The 13,528-nt window shown below is 43.1% G+C and overlaps 1 protein-coding gene across 11 annotated transcripts in view; it reads right to left on the bottom strand.

The window, feature by feature from the left end:
- Positions 1–13,528, bottom strand: part of LOC147033197 (nuclear receptor subfamily 2 group C member 2-like) — a 141,618-nt gene that overhangs the window by 91,831 nt on the left and 36,259 nt on the right. For all 11 annotated transcript variants that reach the window (XM_085871334.1, XM_085871332.1, XM_085871325.1 and 8 more), the window contains 2 exons: positions 4,813–4,888; positions 2,220–2,413 (listed from right to left, as the gene is read on the bottom strand). In XM_085871334.1, coding sequence (XP_085727460.1) covers positions 2,220–2,413; positions 4,813–4,888 — 270 coding nt within the window. The remainder of the gene's footprint in view (positions 1–2,219; positions 2,414–4,812; positions 4,889–13,528) is intronic.

Genomic DNA, 13,528 nt, shown 5'->3' with positions numbered 1-13,528 from the left:
TGACGTCATAACTATGATCAAAACATTGTACATGAGTAGTTGCTCCTACGGTGAAAGTTTTGTTTCAAACCATCAAGCTGTTGCAGAGAAAAACCTAAAAGTTATGTTCGGAAAAACAAACAAACAAATGGGGAGAAAATAAATAAATAAATAAAAATCACTCGTGGAGTGACAACTTGGCAAAACAGCACAAAGTAGAATGGCACTCCGTAGAGTGCATACCTCTGCCATGTGGAACAGTTCACATTTTGTGTCCCACTGATGGGCTGGATCCGAACCAAAATCTAATCCGCTTGTTCTTGCCACCTATTCAACTCATCCACCTTGTTTTGTCATAACTAATCCATAACTTTTTGAGATATAGTGATATATTTAGTTTTTGGCCCTATCTATTAATTTAAGAAAATTGGCCTGTGTTGACCTTTTGACCTTAAAAATAAATGGTAGTTGAATTCAGTGACCCGACGTGAAAATGCTCTTCAAATTTCAAGTCAATCGGATGAAAATTGAGGATTTTAGAGAATTTGGCACAAATTAGTGTTTTGGTCTATTTTGACCTTTTGGTCTATGTTTACCTCAAAATTAATAGGTGGTTGAATTCGGTGACCTGATATGCAAATGTGCTTCAAATTTCAAGTCGATTGGATTAAAATTGAGGATTTTAGAAATCTAGCCTATGTTGACCTTTTTGCCGATGGTGACCACAGAAATAATAGATGGTTGTATTCAGGGACCTGATTTGCAAACCCTGTTCAAATTTCAAGTCAATCGGATGAAAATTGAGGATTTTAGAAAATTTGGCTCAAATTGGCCTATTGGCCGATGTAGACCTTTTTGGTCGACCGAATTTTACGAAACTTCAATGCAGGACCGTCGCAGGGTCGTTGACATTAATCTCTGAAAATTTCACAACGATCGGTTGAGCGGTTTGGGCTGGAGGCGAACAGACAGACAAACACACGCACGAGCGCACACAAACAGGCGATCGACATACTTGTCAAAAAATATTTTTTTTGCCCAAGTAACAAACAGACCCAAACGCAATACCCTTTCCTTTGGCGAAGGAAATAAGTATAACCAAGGAACTGAGTGGGTGAGATTGCAAGCAACATGAAGGCAAACAGAGCAAGTGTGGAAAATATGGAGGACAGGAGCAGTGTGTCAAGGATTTGATTCGATGCAATCCTCTTTTCAGAGTCAGTGATACCGAAGCAATTTCTTGGCAAAGGTTATACTGGGTGAATTGCCATTGTCTTATCAGCGTTGCTTGTCCATGCTCTATCTTTTTAAATACTGAGCATCAAGCAAGGAAGCAGCATGTACCATTTTTTGTCTTTTGTTTGACTCGGCCATGGTTCGAACCACCGACCTCCCAGACAGAGTGGATGCTCTAATCATTACACCACCACATCTGATGATGATAGAAAATATTGGGAACAAGCCGGTAGGCGACATGGGTGGTCGCTATATAATTGCATACTAGTCATACAGTTTTTGACGGATCGGGCTGAAATATTTTGACAAAGAGGTTGATTATAGTGCGCATAAAAGTGCGGAAGCAGATTTTTGATTTTCGAAAAAATATATATCTATAAATATTTTTCGGATTTAAAAAAAAATTCAAAGTCCCGTTGCTCGGCAACGGTGGCGTCCATAGCAACGGTGCTCAAAAGCATACAACTAGATCCTGGTATTAACCTACCAGTGAAGTTTCATCAAAATCGGTTGACTCCTCTGGCCTCCAGAGCTGTCCATTACATACATACAGACAGACGGAAAACCTGAGAATAACGGTAGTCTAGAGACCACCCAACAATCATGAATGTATGCATGCATGTTGACGATAATCATGAAAAATAATGCCACCTTCCTTTCATGTCACAATTCTCTGTCCAAAACACAATGCACAAAAGAAAATCTCTCTTCTTGCTCACACCTCGTGAGAGTACAATGTTCTCGAGGGATTACAGCGACGGTCGATACATCAAGCAAAGCGAGTACTGAAACACGTTTGTGTGGATGTTTAATGCTCCAACACTTTGCTGCCATCTGGTGTTGGCTCACTGGCCACACTGGCTGGGTCTGCTTAGATGCTAACACTGTTTTAAACAGACTCATCAAAACTTCATCAACCAGGCCCAGATATTCAGAAACATGGACAAAGCTACTCTCTTTGCATTCAATTCAGAGCAAAATGCAATGGCAAACCATGAACATACCGTGTGATTTCATTGGCTGTCTGTTCCACAGGCAAGACCTCACCGAAAGAGGCATCACCATTACTTAGAGAATCAAGGCCCGAGAGGTCTGATGTGACAGCAGAGGCCTGGCTATCATCCTTCCCCTTGCTCAAAGTGGCCAATGACGTCACAACATTTGCTAGAGTACTCAAGTCCCCTTGGTTTGGTTCCATCTTCAGGTGAGGAAGTGAGAGGAAAGGGGGACAGCAGGAACAAATAAGACCCTTGCTAAATTCAGGCAAAGTATCAAATGTCATGTGCAATAGAGAGCATGCTCAACCATGTAAACATAACTTAACCTTCAAAACCCATAAAATAAAGCATATCCAACTTCCCTTCACATTTACAGGACATGGCCACAAAACCATGTCAGGTGTTAAACGAGTAACTTAATTACCTCCACCACTGAAGGTGGACAGAGGTTCTGTTTTCATCCCTGTTTGCCTGTGAGCAGGATATGTCAAAGTCATGGACGGATTCGGATGACACTCGGTGGACAGATTGGATGTGAGACGAGGACGAATTAATTAGATTTTGGTGAAGATTCGGATCCGGATACAAGCATATTTAAGCGATTCTTCACCACCGAGATATATACGTAGCACGATATCGTAAAAAGTTATGGATGGATGACAAAACTTGGTGGACGAGTTGGGAAAGTGACAAGAACAAGCCGATTCGATGTTCGTTAAAATCCAGCCTACCAGTGGGATAGAAAACGTGAAATGTTCAGCCTGGTAGAGATATGCGCTGTACCGAGTCTCGTTATGACCCGTTATCGAGCACATAATGCACACCTCTTCTGCACTTACAACATACAGTATGTCAGACATGATCTGTCTCACTCAAACAGTTGTTAATAGCACACAGATTGTCATCAGATACGAATATGCAAGCCAAGCAAAGCATTTTCTGTGACCAAATAAAACCGACTCTTGGCAAATCAAATTGAACAATTTGAGTAGTGAGATCTTTGTAGACCATTCTGCTGATGAGTGAATACACCAGTTGCTTTTTCTTTTTCAAGTTGAAGCTTTTGCCACCACTGTTTCGCATTCCGCTTGATTGGTTGCGCCGAATATTACATCATTCGACTGTCGAGCAATCAAAACCTGCATCCATTTGTAAATACATCACTGGACATAGAGCCCTACTGGGAGTTTCTCAAACTCACAATGACGATGGATGTACGAATACATTCAAATTTATTTACCCGCAAAATATTATGCTGATGGACTCTATGGAAATGGAGATCGATCCATGATGGATAATGGTGATAGAATTCTTCTTACCATACCTAAATACAACCGAAGTGCTCCCCTCGACCATTATCTCTTGGCGATGGAATCGCCTCCCCGATTGCATCCAAACACATAATGTGAACGCCCACATTTGGCTAAACACATTTTGATCTGGTTCAAAGTGCAAATTCAAAGGAAGCAACAATTCCACCTCTGTGATGGACTGCAGGAGGTTGACGTACAAGGCTTGCTCATCTGCAATCACAGACAGGCTGGTGGCCTCGCAGTTTTCTATCCCCTCATTTATGGCCTTGCTACATCTGTCTTTTCAGCTACTTGTTTCTCATGAGCACGACCAGGCCACAGTGGCTCAACTAGTAACCCAATTCTTCTTACCATACCCAAATCCAGGCAAAGTGCTCCCTTCCACCATTATCTTTCCATGATGGACTCGCCTCCCCAATTGCATCAAATCACATTCTTCTCTCGACTAATTCAAAATGGCAAGCAGACACACGTCATCCATCCATTGGAACCATACTCTGTACAGAGTGTTGGTATTACCGAAGTAGTCTCCTTGGCTATTGAGCACAATACTGGACGGGTCGCCACTCCGACATAGGATACAAGCAAGCTGGCACTCATTTTGCCGACCTTGGAAGGATGACAGGTAGAGTCAACCCCACCTGGTATTAATTCAACAGCCCAGTGGGATTTGAACTCAGGATCCTCGGATCCCAAGCCCACCACCTTAACCATTAAGCCAACACCAGGCATGCATGTCATCTCCAATTGTTATTCCTGATATTATATGATCATCATTGACAAACTGCTCCTGTCCATATTTTTCCACACTGACTGTTTGCCTCAATATTCTCTGTATACTCACTCATTCACCCACCCACTTGGATCCTTGGTGTGTCGAAATGTTCTGTCTGTGTGTTAGTTACTTCCCCACTTTTCTATCTTTCCCTTTATGTGAACTTCTCCACAGGTGTGTCAATGTCTCCCTCTGTCAATCAGCATTTATATGTGCCTCAATCTGTAAAAAATGTTTTTTAAAGTATGCATCGAAAATACAAGAGATTAAAACGAAGTACAAAGGTTAAAGACAAGTACTCATCCCAAAGTTTTGCACGATGTCTGTCAAAGACAACATATGCGAGACAAACGAACCAAGCCTCAATCTTCCCTGTTGTGTTGCAAATGGTTAACCAGATTCACATCATAATTATGGATGGATTATGATGCCAACTCATTACAGTGAGTTTGAAAACATGAATTACAAGAGGGTCAAGACAGTGAGGAACAGGAAGCAAAAGGGGACTCACCAGCACCGTATCTTCATTCCTCAGAATTGGCTGCTGAATGTTAACCAGCATCCCCGAATCAAACAGGCCTGCTGTCCTGTGACAGAGACAAATAGAACCAGCTGTTATTGAAGACCTGTTAATTTCCGAATGTCTCATGACTAATGGATGAATAAAAATAATTTTAAAGCAATATATGTATTTGTATATTGTAATCAGTAACAAGAGCGCAAGTGAGTACAATATACGCCCGGGCAAGAAGGTATATACAGAATTGTGCTACGACATGGAAAACAGCATCCTGGTTGCCATGGCAACCACTTTAGATGACGAACGTATGTCATGACACACCATCTCCACAGTCTATACCTATGTACCAAACATGAAACGTGAAAGTTGAAAACTTTGGGAGTGAGAGCGCGGACAGTAGTGGGGCAACTTAGCTAAATATAGCATAACAATTGTGCATTTTGTGAGGAAAGCACCAAATTTAGCACACTAGTAGCCGATCATATTATGAACAGATTTGGATATTGGGCCATCTCAAATTCAGCCGCTGATGGCTGTGGCAGCCATTTTCCACTGTCATCAAAAATTTTGAGATGGCCCAATATCCAAATCTATTCATAATATGATAGGCTACTAGTGTGCCAAATTTGGTGCTTTCCTCACAAAATGCACAATTGTTATGCTAAGTTGCCCCACTACAGGAACGGATGGAAAACAGCATCCTGGTTGCCATGGCAACCACTTTAGATGACGAACGTATGTCACGACACACCGTCTACACAGTCTGTACCTATGTACCAAATATGAAACGTGAAAGTTGAAAACTTTGGGAGTGAGAGCGTGGACAGTAGTGGGGCAACTTAGCTAAATATAGCATAACAATTGTGCATTTTGTGAGGAAAGCACCAAATTTAGCACACTAGTAGCCGATCATATTATGAACAGATTTGGATATTGGGCCATCTCAAATTCAGCCGCTGATGGCTATGGCAGCCATTTTCCACTGTCATCAAAAATTTTGAGATGGCCTAATATCCAAATCTATTCATAATATGATAGGCCACTAGTGTGCCAAATTTGGTGCTTTCCTCACAAAATGCACAATTGTTATGCTAAGTTGCCCCACTACAGGAACGGATGGAAAACAGCATCCTGGTGGCCATGGCAACCACTTTAGATGACGAACGTATGTCACGACACACCGTCTACACAGTCTGTACCTATGTACCAAATATGAAACGTGAAAGTTGAAAACTTTGGGAGTTAGAGTGCAGACAGGAACGGATGGAAACAGCATCCTGGTTGCCATGGCAACCACTTTAGATGACGAATGTATGTCGCGACAGACCGGCTCCACAGTCTGCACCTATGTACTAAATATGAAATGTGAAAGTTGAAAACTTTGGGAGTTAGAGTGCGGACAGGAACGGATGGACGAACGGACGAACGGACGGACGGTCGTACAGACAGACAGACAGAGACGGACGGACGGACGGACGACCGGTATCACATTATACGCCCCGATATATATATATATATATATATATATATATATATATATATATATATATATATATATATATATATATATATATATATATATATATATATATATATATATATATTGGGCGTATAAAAAAATAGTGTGATAGATAAAAACATTAGAAATGAAAAAATAACTTGCACCAAAAATTTTAACATTTTCATGCTCACGCTGACGCTCATGCCGGGGGTATCGCTATGCTCTCTGTTCTTCGAACAGGCGAGCTAATAATTAGATGTAGGACGTGAGCATGAGCTTCAAGGACATGCTAAGTTAGACCACATGGTTTCAGCCTCAAAAGCCCAAATCGATAAAGAAAACACAAAACAGTTTGCATGAGTACAGCATGTCCAAAATAAGAACCACTTCTGACAAGAGAATTTGCTCCACTGGTGTTTCCTGGCAAAGCTTTGAGAAATAAAACGTTACGTCTGATCAACATCACGGATCAAGATGAATGACATGCTTCGTTTTGAAACTCTGATTTGTGAGATAAACCCACCAGTATCCCACCAATATGCAAGAATCCCATATTTAACAGATGAGTAGTAAGAAGAGGAACATTTCCTTCAACAAAAATCAGCCATATTTGTGAAGAAACCGTAAGGGAACTGGCAGTGCAACCAAAGACTGACAAAATGATGCATAGCAATGCCACCAAAGGTACTCACATCCTTTTGAAGCAAATTCGATAAGTTTGCCGAGATGGTGCTACAAACGAGAGGTAATGAACACAAATGGCGGTATCGTGCAGCAGGAAATTAAAGTAATAAATAGTATAAAAATATAGGAAACTAAAAGGGCACTCTTCGACGTTGTGACGTCACAGATATGCCTCTGCCTACAGCCCTACATTATGACATCAAGATACATACTTGTACCAAGTTTGATTGAAATCCCTGAACCCAGATTCAAAAAATTACCCCCGTGTGGGGGTGACGGTCATCTCTATAATGTTTTTTACTATCATAATCGATGAACCGTTGCCAGATATCTCCTAAAATGACAGACTACAGAGGTTTTGAAAATGGCGACTTTCACAACTTTCGTGACCTCGTGCGTGACCTTGACTTCGAATCAGGGAAAAAATATGTCGTTGGGTATCACTCATCGACCTCGACCCACATACCAAATTTCATCAAGATCGGAAGTAAAAAGTTTTCTTTGTACCGGGAGGTGTTTTTGACCAACTTCCAGGTTACGTGGCGGCCAAACGGGACGGAAATTCAAAAATATGTCTGGTTAGATACAAGATAATATTTTTTACTATAATCAATAAACAGTTGCCGAATATCTTGTAGAATGGCAGACTAGATAGGTTTTGAAAATGGCGGTTTTTATAACTTACGTGACCTCGTGACCTTGACCCTAACCTTGAACCCGGACAAAAGTTATATCGTTGTGGAACACTCATCGACCTCTACCCACATACTAAGTTTCATCAAGATCGGAAAGAAAAATTGTTGACGGACGGACGGACAGACATTTGGTCTGGCTTTATTAGGTCATCTCAGTAGAGATGACCTAAAAATTAAACAATTCTGGCTGCCAGACAATGTCCGATGAGGTTGGAATTTAAAACATATTCCACATGACTACTAGATCATATTTGTGACGCTTCATGTCGATCGATGAAGCGGTTCAAGAGAAAGGATTTTTTTTTTAAGATTTTCGTTCAATCCAACATGGCTGCCAGACCATGTGTCCTATTAAATATACGTTAATACTCTGGTATCCCCAAAGTTTGGGGAACATGTGGGTGAAGTTTCCCCTCGATCTGTCAAGCCGTTCGGAAGGTTTTTAAAGTTTTATATTTCGCCGTTTTAATTCGATCCACAATCGTGGTTTTAACTAGCGCACCATTTTTCAGGAACTTAACCACCACAATATTGGAGAGTTCACTGTATGTGCCTGTATAATTGCCATCCTTGGTGCGACCACTTGTGGATGCATTGCTGCTCCACCATAGAGTACTGTATAATGGTGGAGCACGGTACTACTCCATAATCCAGAGATGATATTGGGGGGTGCGGGGACACACACACACACACACACACACACACACACACACACACACACACACACACACACACACACACACACACACACACACACACACACACACACACACACACACACACACACACACACACACACACAAGCATTCAAAGGCCATTTTCCCTTCTCAAGCAGGGGTTAGCCTTGCGAGCCCCATGACAATGTCCTCCACTTTACCCTATTTTCTGCATCTCCCCTTATTAATCGCCTTACCCAGATTTCTTCTTCCACCACCTTTAACCAAGTTTTTCTCGGTCTTCCCCGTCCTCCACTTCCAACTGCACTCATTTCCAACACTCCTCTCAGCCAGTCACTTTCATCCTTCAACACATGACCCAACCATCTCAACCTGTTTCTCTTCACAACATCCATCACAGACTCTATTCCCATCATCTTCCACAAGTCATCCTTTGTCTTCCTCTCTCTCAACGATACTCCACACATCCACCGAACCATTTGCATTTCCACCCTTTCCAGCCTTTGTTGCTGCTCCATGTTCAGTACCCATGTCTCACTCTCATAAATCATCGTACTCCTCACACATGTAGCATGCACCTTTCCCTTCAGCTTCTACGACACTCCCCTCTTCGTCAGCACGCCCCTCAGTTCCCGAAACTTCTTCCATGCACACCTCACTCTAGCAACCGTCGAAGAGTCTGATCCACCTTCTCCATTCGGCATGTCTCCGAGATAGCAAAATGTTTTCACACCTTCCAGCTTCACACCATCTCCAAGATCCAACTCAACAATTCCTTCATCTGCAGCTCCCTCTATGCACACCTTACACTCGAATGTAGCTGCCACACTTGTTTATGACCCTCTCACACCACTACATTTTCAATGAACCCATTCAGCACACATTGTACATTGAATGGAGTTCACTCCGACACCCTTCCTGCACACAGCACACGGCCACTTCCCAGTCCTTTCCACCTCACCACATGCTTTACCACTTGCAATCACCTTCGTCTTTCTGATATTCAACTTCAAACCTTTTGCCTCCATACATTCCTTCCACTTGTTCATCTTCTCCTTCAGTCCATCCATACTCTCTGCAATCAACGCCAGATCATCTGCATACAGCAGCTCCCACGGTAAACCCTCCTTTACCCTCCAAGCCAGCACCTCCATCACAACTACAAATAGAAGTGGACTTAGTACCGACCCCTGGTGCACTCCCACCTTCACTTCAAACTCACCACTGTTCCCATCCTTCGTCCTTACAGCTGTGCGCGCTCTCTCATACATTGCCATCACTACTCTGATCAACCATTCCTCCACTCCTAACTTCCTCAATGCCCATGTCATTACTTCACGTGGAACCCCATTAAATGCTTTCTCCAGATCAACAAACCCAAAAAAACAACTTCTTCCTCTTCTCCATGTACTTCTCCTGCAACTGCCTCACAATAAAAATTGCATCTGTCGTTCCTCTTCCTGGTATAAATCCAAACTGCATTTCGTCAATCTTTACCTTCTTCCTTATCCTCTTCTCCAACACCCTTTCCAATCCTTCATTCCATGCTCCAATAACTTTATTGCTCTATAGGAGCCACAGTCCAGAGCAGTGTTCCTCAACCGGGGTTCCGCAAGAGGTTGCTTGGGGTTCCGTGAGAAACAGTAATAAATAGGCTAATGTATTTTTGAGTAGTTTTTGTTTGATTTAATATTTGTAATTTTACTAGACACGTACGGCATATTGTTGGAAACTCCTTGGTTATTATAATAGAGGCTTCAACCTCATATTATTTACAATTATAACAACCATAGGGAATGTATTTAACGATGTCTATATGGCGCCAGTGTGAAACCGCCCTCACTGGTTAGTGGACGTCCTGTACGCGGCGGATTCGTGTATCATTGAGTGACTGACTCAAGTACGGGACGCATGCATGGTGTCCATCTATCTTCTCTGTGCTTCCTAGCGTGAAGTCGTGAAGAGTCTCAGTCTCAGTCTCAGTCTCTGTCTCTGTCTGTCTGTTAGTTCTTCTATTTAACTTTATTGCTTCAGCTTTATTTGTTTAAGTTTTGTTTATCAAGTTACATGAGGTGTGTTTTTTTTTTTGATTTAAAAAAGTTTTCTTTGTGAATTAAAACCTCAGTGTGAGGTCTCATAAATGAGCAGAATGTTTTTTTTTCATTGCCAATAAATTTGACAAAAAGGGGGTTATTTTTTCCTTAAACCAGGTATCCGAAAAAAAAAAAACATTATATTTACCACGTGAACTACGATAAAAAAATAAAAGAGCTAGATATTAATAATGGTATACAATAATTTTTATGCAGGGATCCCCTGAGACATGAAAACTATTTCAAGGGTTCCACAAGGGTAAAAAGGTTGAGAAACGCTGGTCCAGAGGGTCACCTTTCCCCTTGGACAGAGGGACAAGAGTACTCAGTTCCCAATCCACTGGAATGAGGCCTTCTTTCACCACCAGATTACAGATCTCTATCATTCTCTTCACACCCCAACTTCCCGCTGCCTTCAACATATCTCCCACAACTCCCGTCGGCCCTCCTGCTTTTCTACTCTTCATTGCTCTTATAGCTTCCTCAACTTCCTTCTCAGTTATCTTCTCTGCTGGTCCTAAAACTGGGTTACTCTCGATGTTGCTATCCCATTCATTTTCGACATTCAACAGCCTTTCCATATATCTCTTCCATCTTCCTTTAATTCAACCTGAGTCCACAACGATTTGTCCCACTTCATCCTTCAAGCAACTCACCCCCGTCACATCAAACCTCTCTCTCTCGCTATCTGCTTTGCAATCCTGAATACCGCTCTCTTACCCTCTTCCGAATCCAAGCGTTCTCCAAACATTTTCCTTTCGGCCTCCTGCGCCTTTGCTACCTCTTTCTTTGCAGCCTTCTTGGGTACCTTATAACTTTCATGCGCTGCCTCTTCTTCAACCATACCCTTTGCCTTTTGCCATTCCTTGAACTTCTTCCTCTTCTCTTCAATCGTCTTTCCAACTTCATCACCCCACCACCATGTTTCCGAGTGCCTCGGTGGTCCTTTTGTCCATCCACATACCTCACCAACGGCTCCCAATAGACTATCTTTCATTGACATCCAACCACTTTCAAGCTCAACCACATCATCCTCAACCATACTCAGCCTCTCTTTTAATGCTTCCTTCACTGTCGCCTCTTTCAACCTCCACACCTTCATCCTCAGTTGGTACTTCATAAGCAGAAGACAAAAAAGATTGAGAAGGCTCATGAGGCAGGGAACAAAAACATTTGAGAGTAAAGAAAGCAAGGTTTCATGAGCAGTGGTTTCAAGCTTCTGTGGAAAAAGAACTCCTTCCATGAGTGCCACCGTGCGCTCTCGATCCTGTCAGTCACAAAGGACGAGGAGGGTGAACGGCGGCACCTCATCGATGGGGGCCTGAGGAGGAAGAATCTGAGTCAGAGGGCGAGTCGCACATCCAGCTTGCATATCTAAGGGACCAGAGAGGACTCGCCGACTGGGTGTGGGCACGTCTGGGACGCAGCTGTGTGTTCCCATCGCTTCACATCACCACTTCCCACCTTCTCCATCCATTTTCCTCTGCATTCTCCTGTATATTTGTGTGCGGTGAGGGAAAGAAGGAAAGACTCTTTTCCTTTTCTCCAAACATTACTTTTATTTTATTTTCAAGCCCTTGTTTTATTCTACACCCCCAAGGCTGGTGTTGGCATAGTGGTTAGGGTAACGGCTTGGGATCCAAAAGGTCCTGAGTTCAAGCCCCGTTGGCCGCTTGAATTAATACACACCAGGAAGTTGACTCAGCCTGTCATCCTTCCGAGGTCGGCGAAGTGAGTACCAGTGTATGCCCAGGTTAGAATAGGTGTACCATATCCCTGTGTCGTAAGAGGCGACCAGGGTTGCGCCAGGAAGGGCATCCGGCGTAAAACCTGTGCCAAATCACTATGCGGATCATAACGGATGGTCCGCTGTGGCGACCCCTAACGGGAGCAGCCGAAAGAAGAAGTTTTATTCTACACCCTTGAGTGAATGATGGCAAAGTCTTTTTTTTTTAAGATAGAAGTAGAATACATGTTACGGTTAAAATCTGCTCTTGTGTGCCTTTTTGCTTTCTTGTTAATAAATACTTGATTTTAAATGATTGCTTCCTTGTGTTTGTAATAAATTATTGTTTGTTGCTATATCCAATCTGTCTCGGTTGTCTTTTCCTTTATTGGTCCGATGCAGTGCACAAGTAGGGTTGGACGGGCCGTTCTACCCCAATAATTTGCTTTGTCAGCCAGGGTACACTCACGGCAAACGCTCGGCATTAATCCAAGTGTGCGCTGAGGGCACTGATCCTAATTAGCCAGTCGTCCACAGGTAAGGTATCATGCGAAGTAGTGTAACCCTGCCTGGAATGGCTGTGCCAATTGGCGTTTGTGGTTGCCCAGCAACCTGCCAGTGTGAGGAGTTATCTGTGTCTGTCAACCTCAGGACTGGGTGTTCGGCAGGGACCCGAGGGCTTCCCCTCGTGGCAAGCCTCAAACCCCGGATCTGTGACGTGTGCGTGTGTGTGTATATACATATTGTTACGGTGCCGGGGGTCGGCCACGAGCCACCGCTCTGACGGAGCCGCAAGTCGAGTCGGCCCGACCGATCACCCGGAATATAGATCGCCGGCCGGATAACTCCGAGGCCAACGGGTCCTTGTGCAAGAACCGAAATACGCCAATGGGCAGACCACGTGGGGTAGGGTCGATTGCTAATCTTCAATTTACCTAAGTACCCACGTGATCCAACTACCGGGATATTCCACCCTCGACAGAACAAGCCACTTAAGCGAGTCCTGTCCCGTGCATGATTCCGAGCGGCATAATCGCCGAGAACCGTCGGTACAAATGTCCCCCTTTTACGGCAAACCAACGGCTTTCTAACAACCAACACAAGAAATGCTCAGTCAATGAAAGAATCGACGCGACGAGCTGAAATCATTTAACAATTGGGGTATTTATTAATAATAATGGGGAAAGAGGGAAGCACGTAAGAGCAGAACTATTCTGACTATACGAAATGAGATGCAAACATTAACAGCACACAAAGCACTTAACAATTTCCTACTTATTAGAGGGGCCCACGGACACACGTACACACACACACCCCCAAGAAATGGTGGC

This window comes from Eptatretus burgeri, chromosome 2 (assembly GCF_056783735.1).
Source record: "Eptatretus burgeri isolate ZD-2024b chromosome 2, Ebu_testis_v1, whole genome shotgun sequence".
Taxonomy (NCBI): domain Eukaryota; kingdom Metazoa; phylum Chordata; class Myxini; order Myxiniformes; family Myxinidae; genus Eptatretus; species Eptatretus burgeri.
This window is presented reverse-complemented; position numbering and strand designations above follow the sequence as displayed.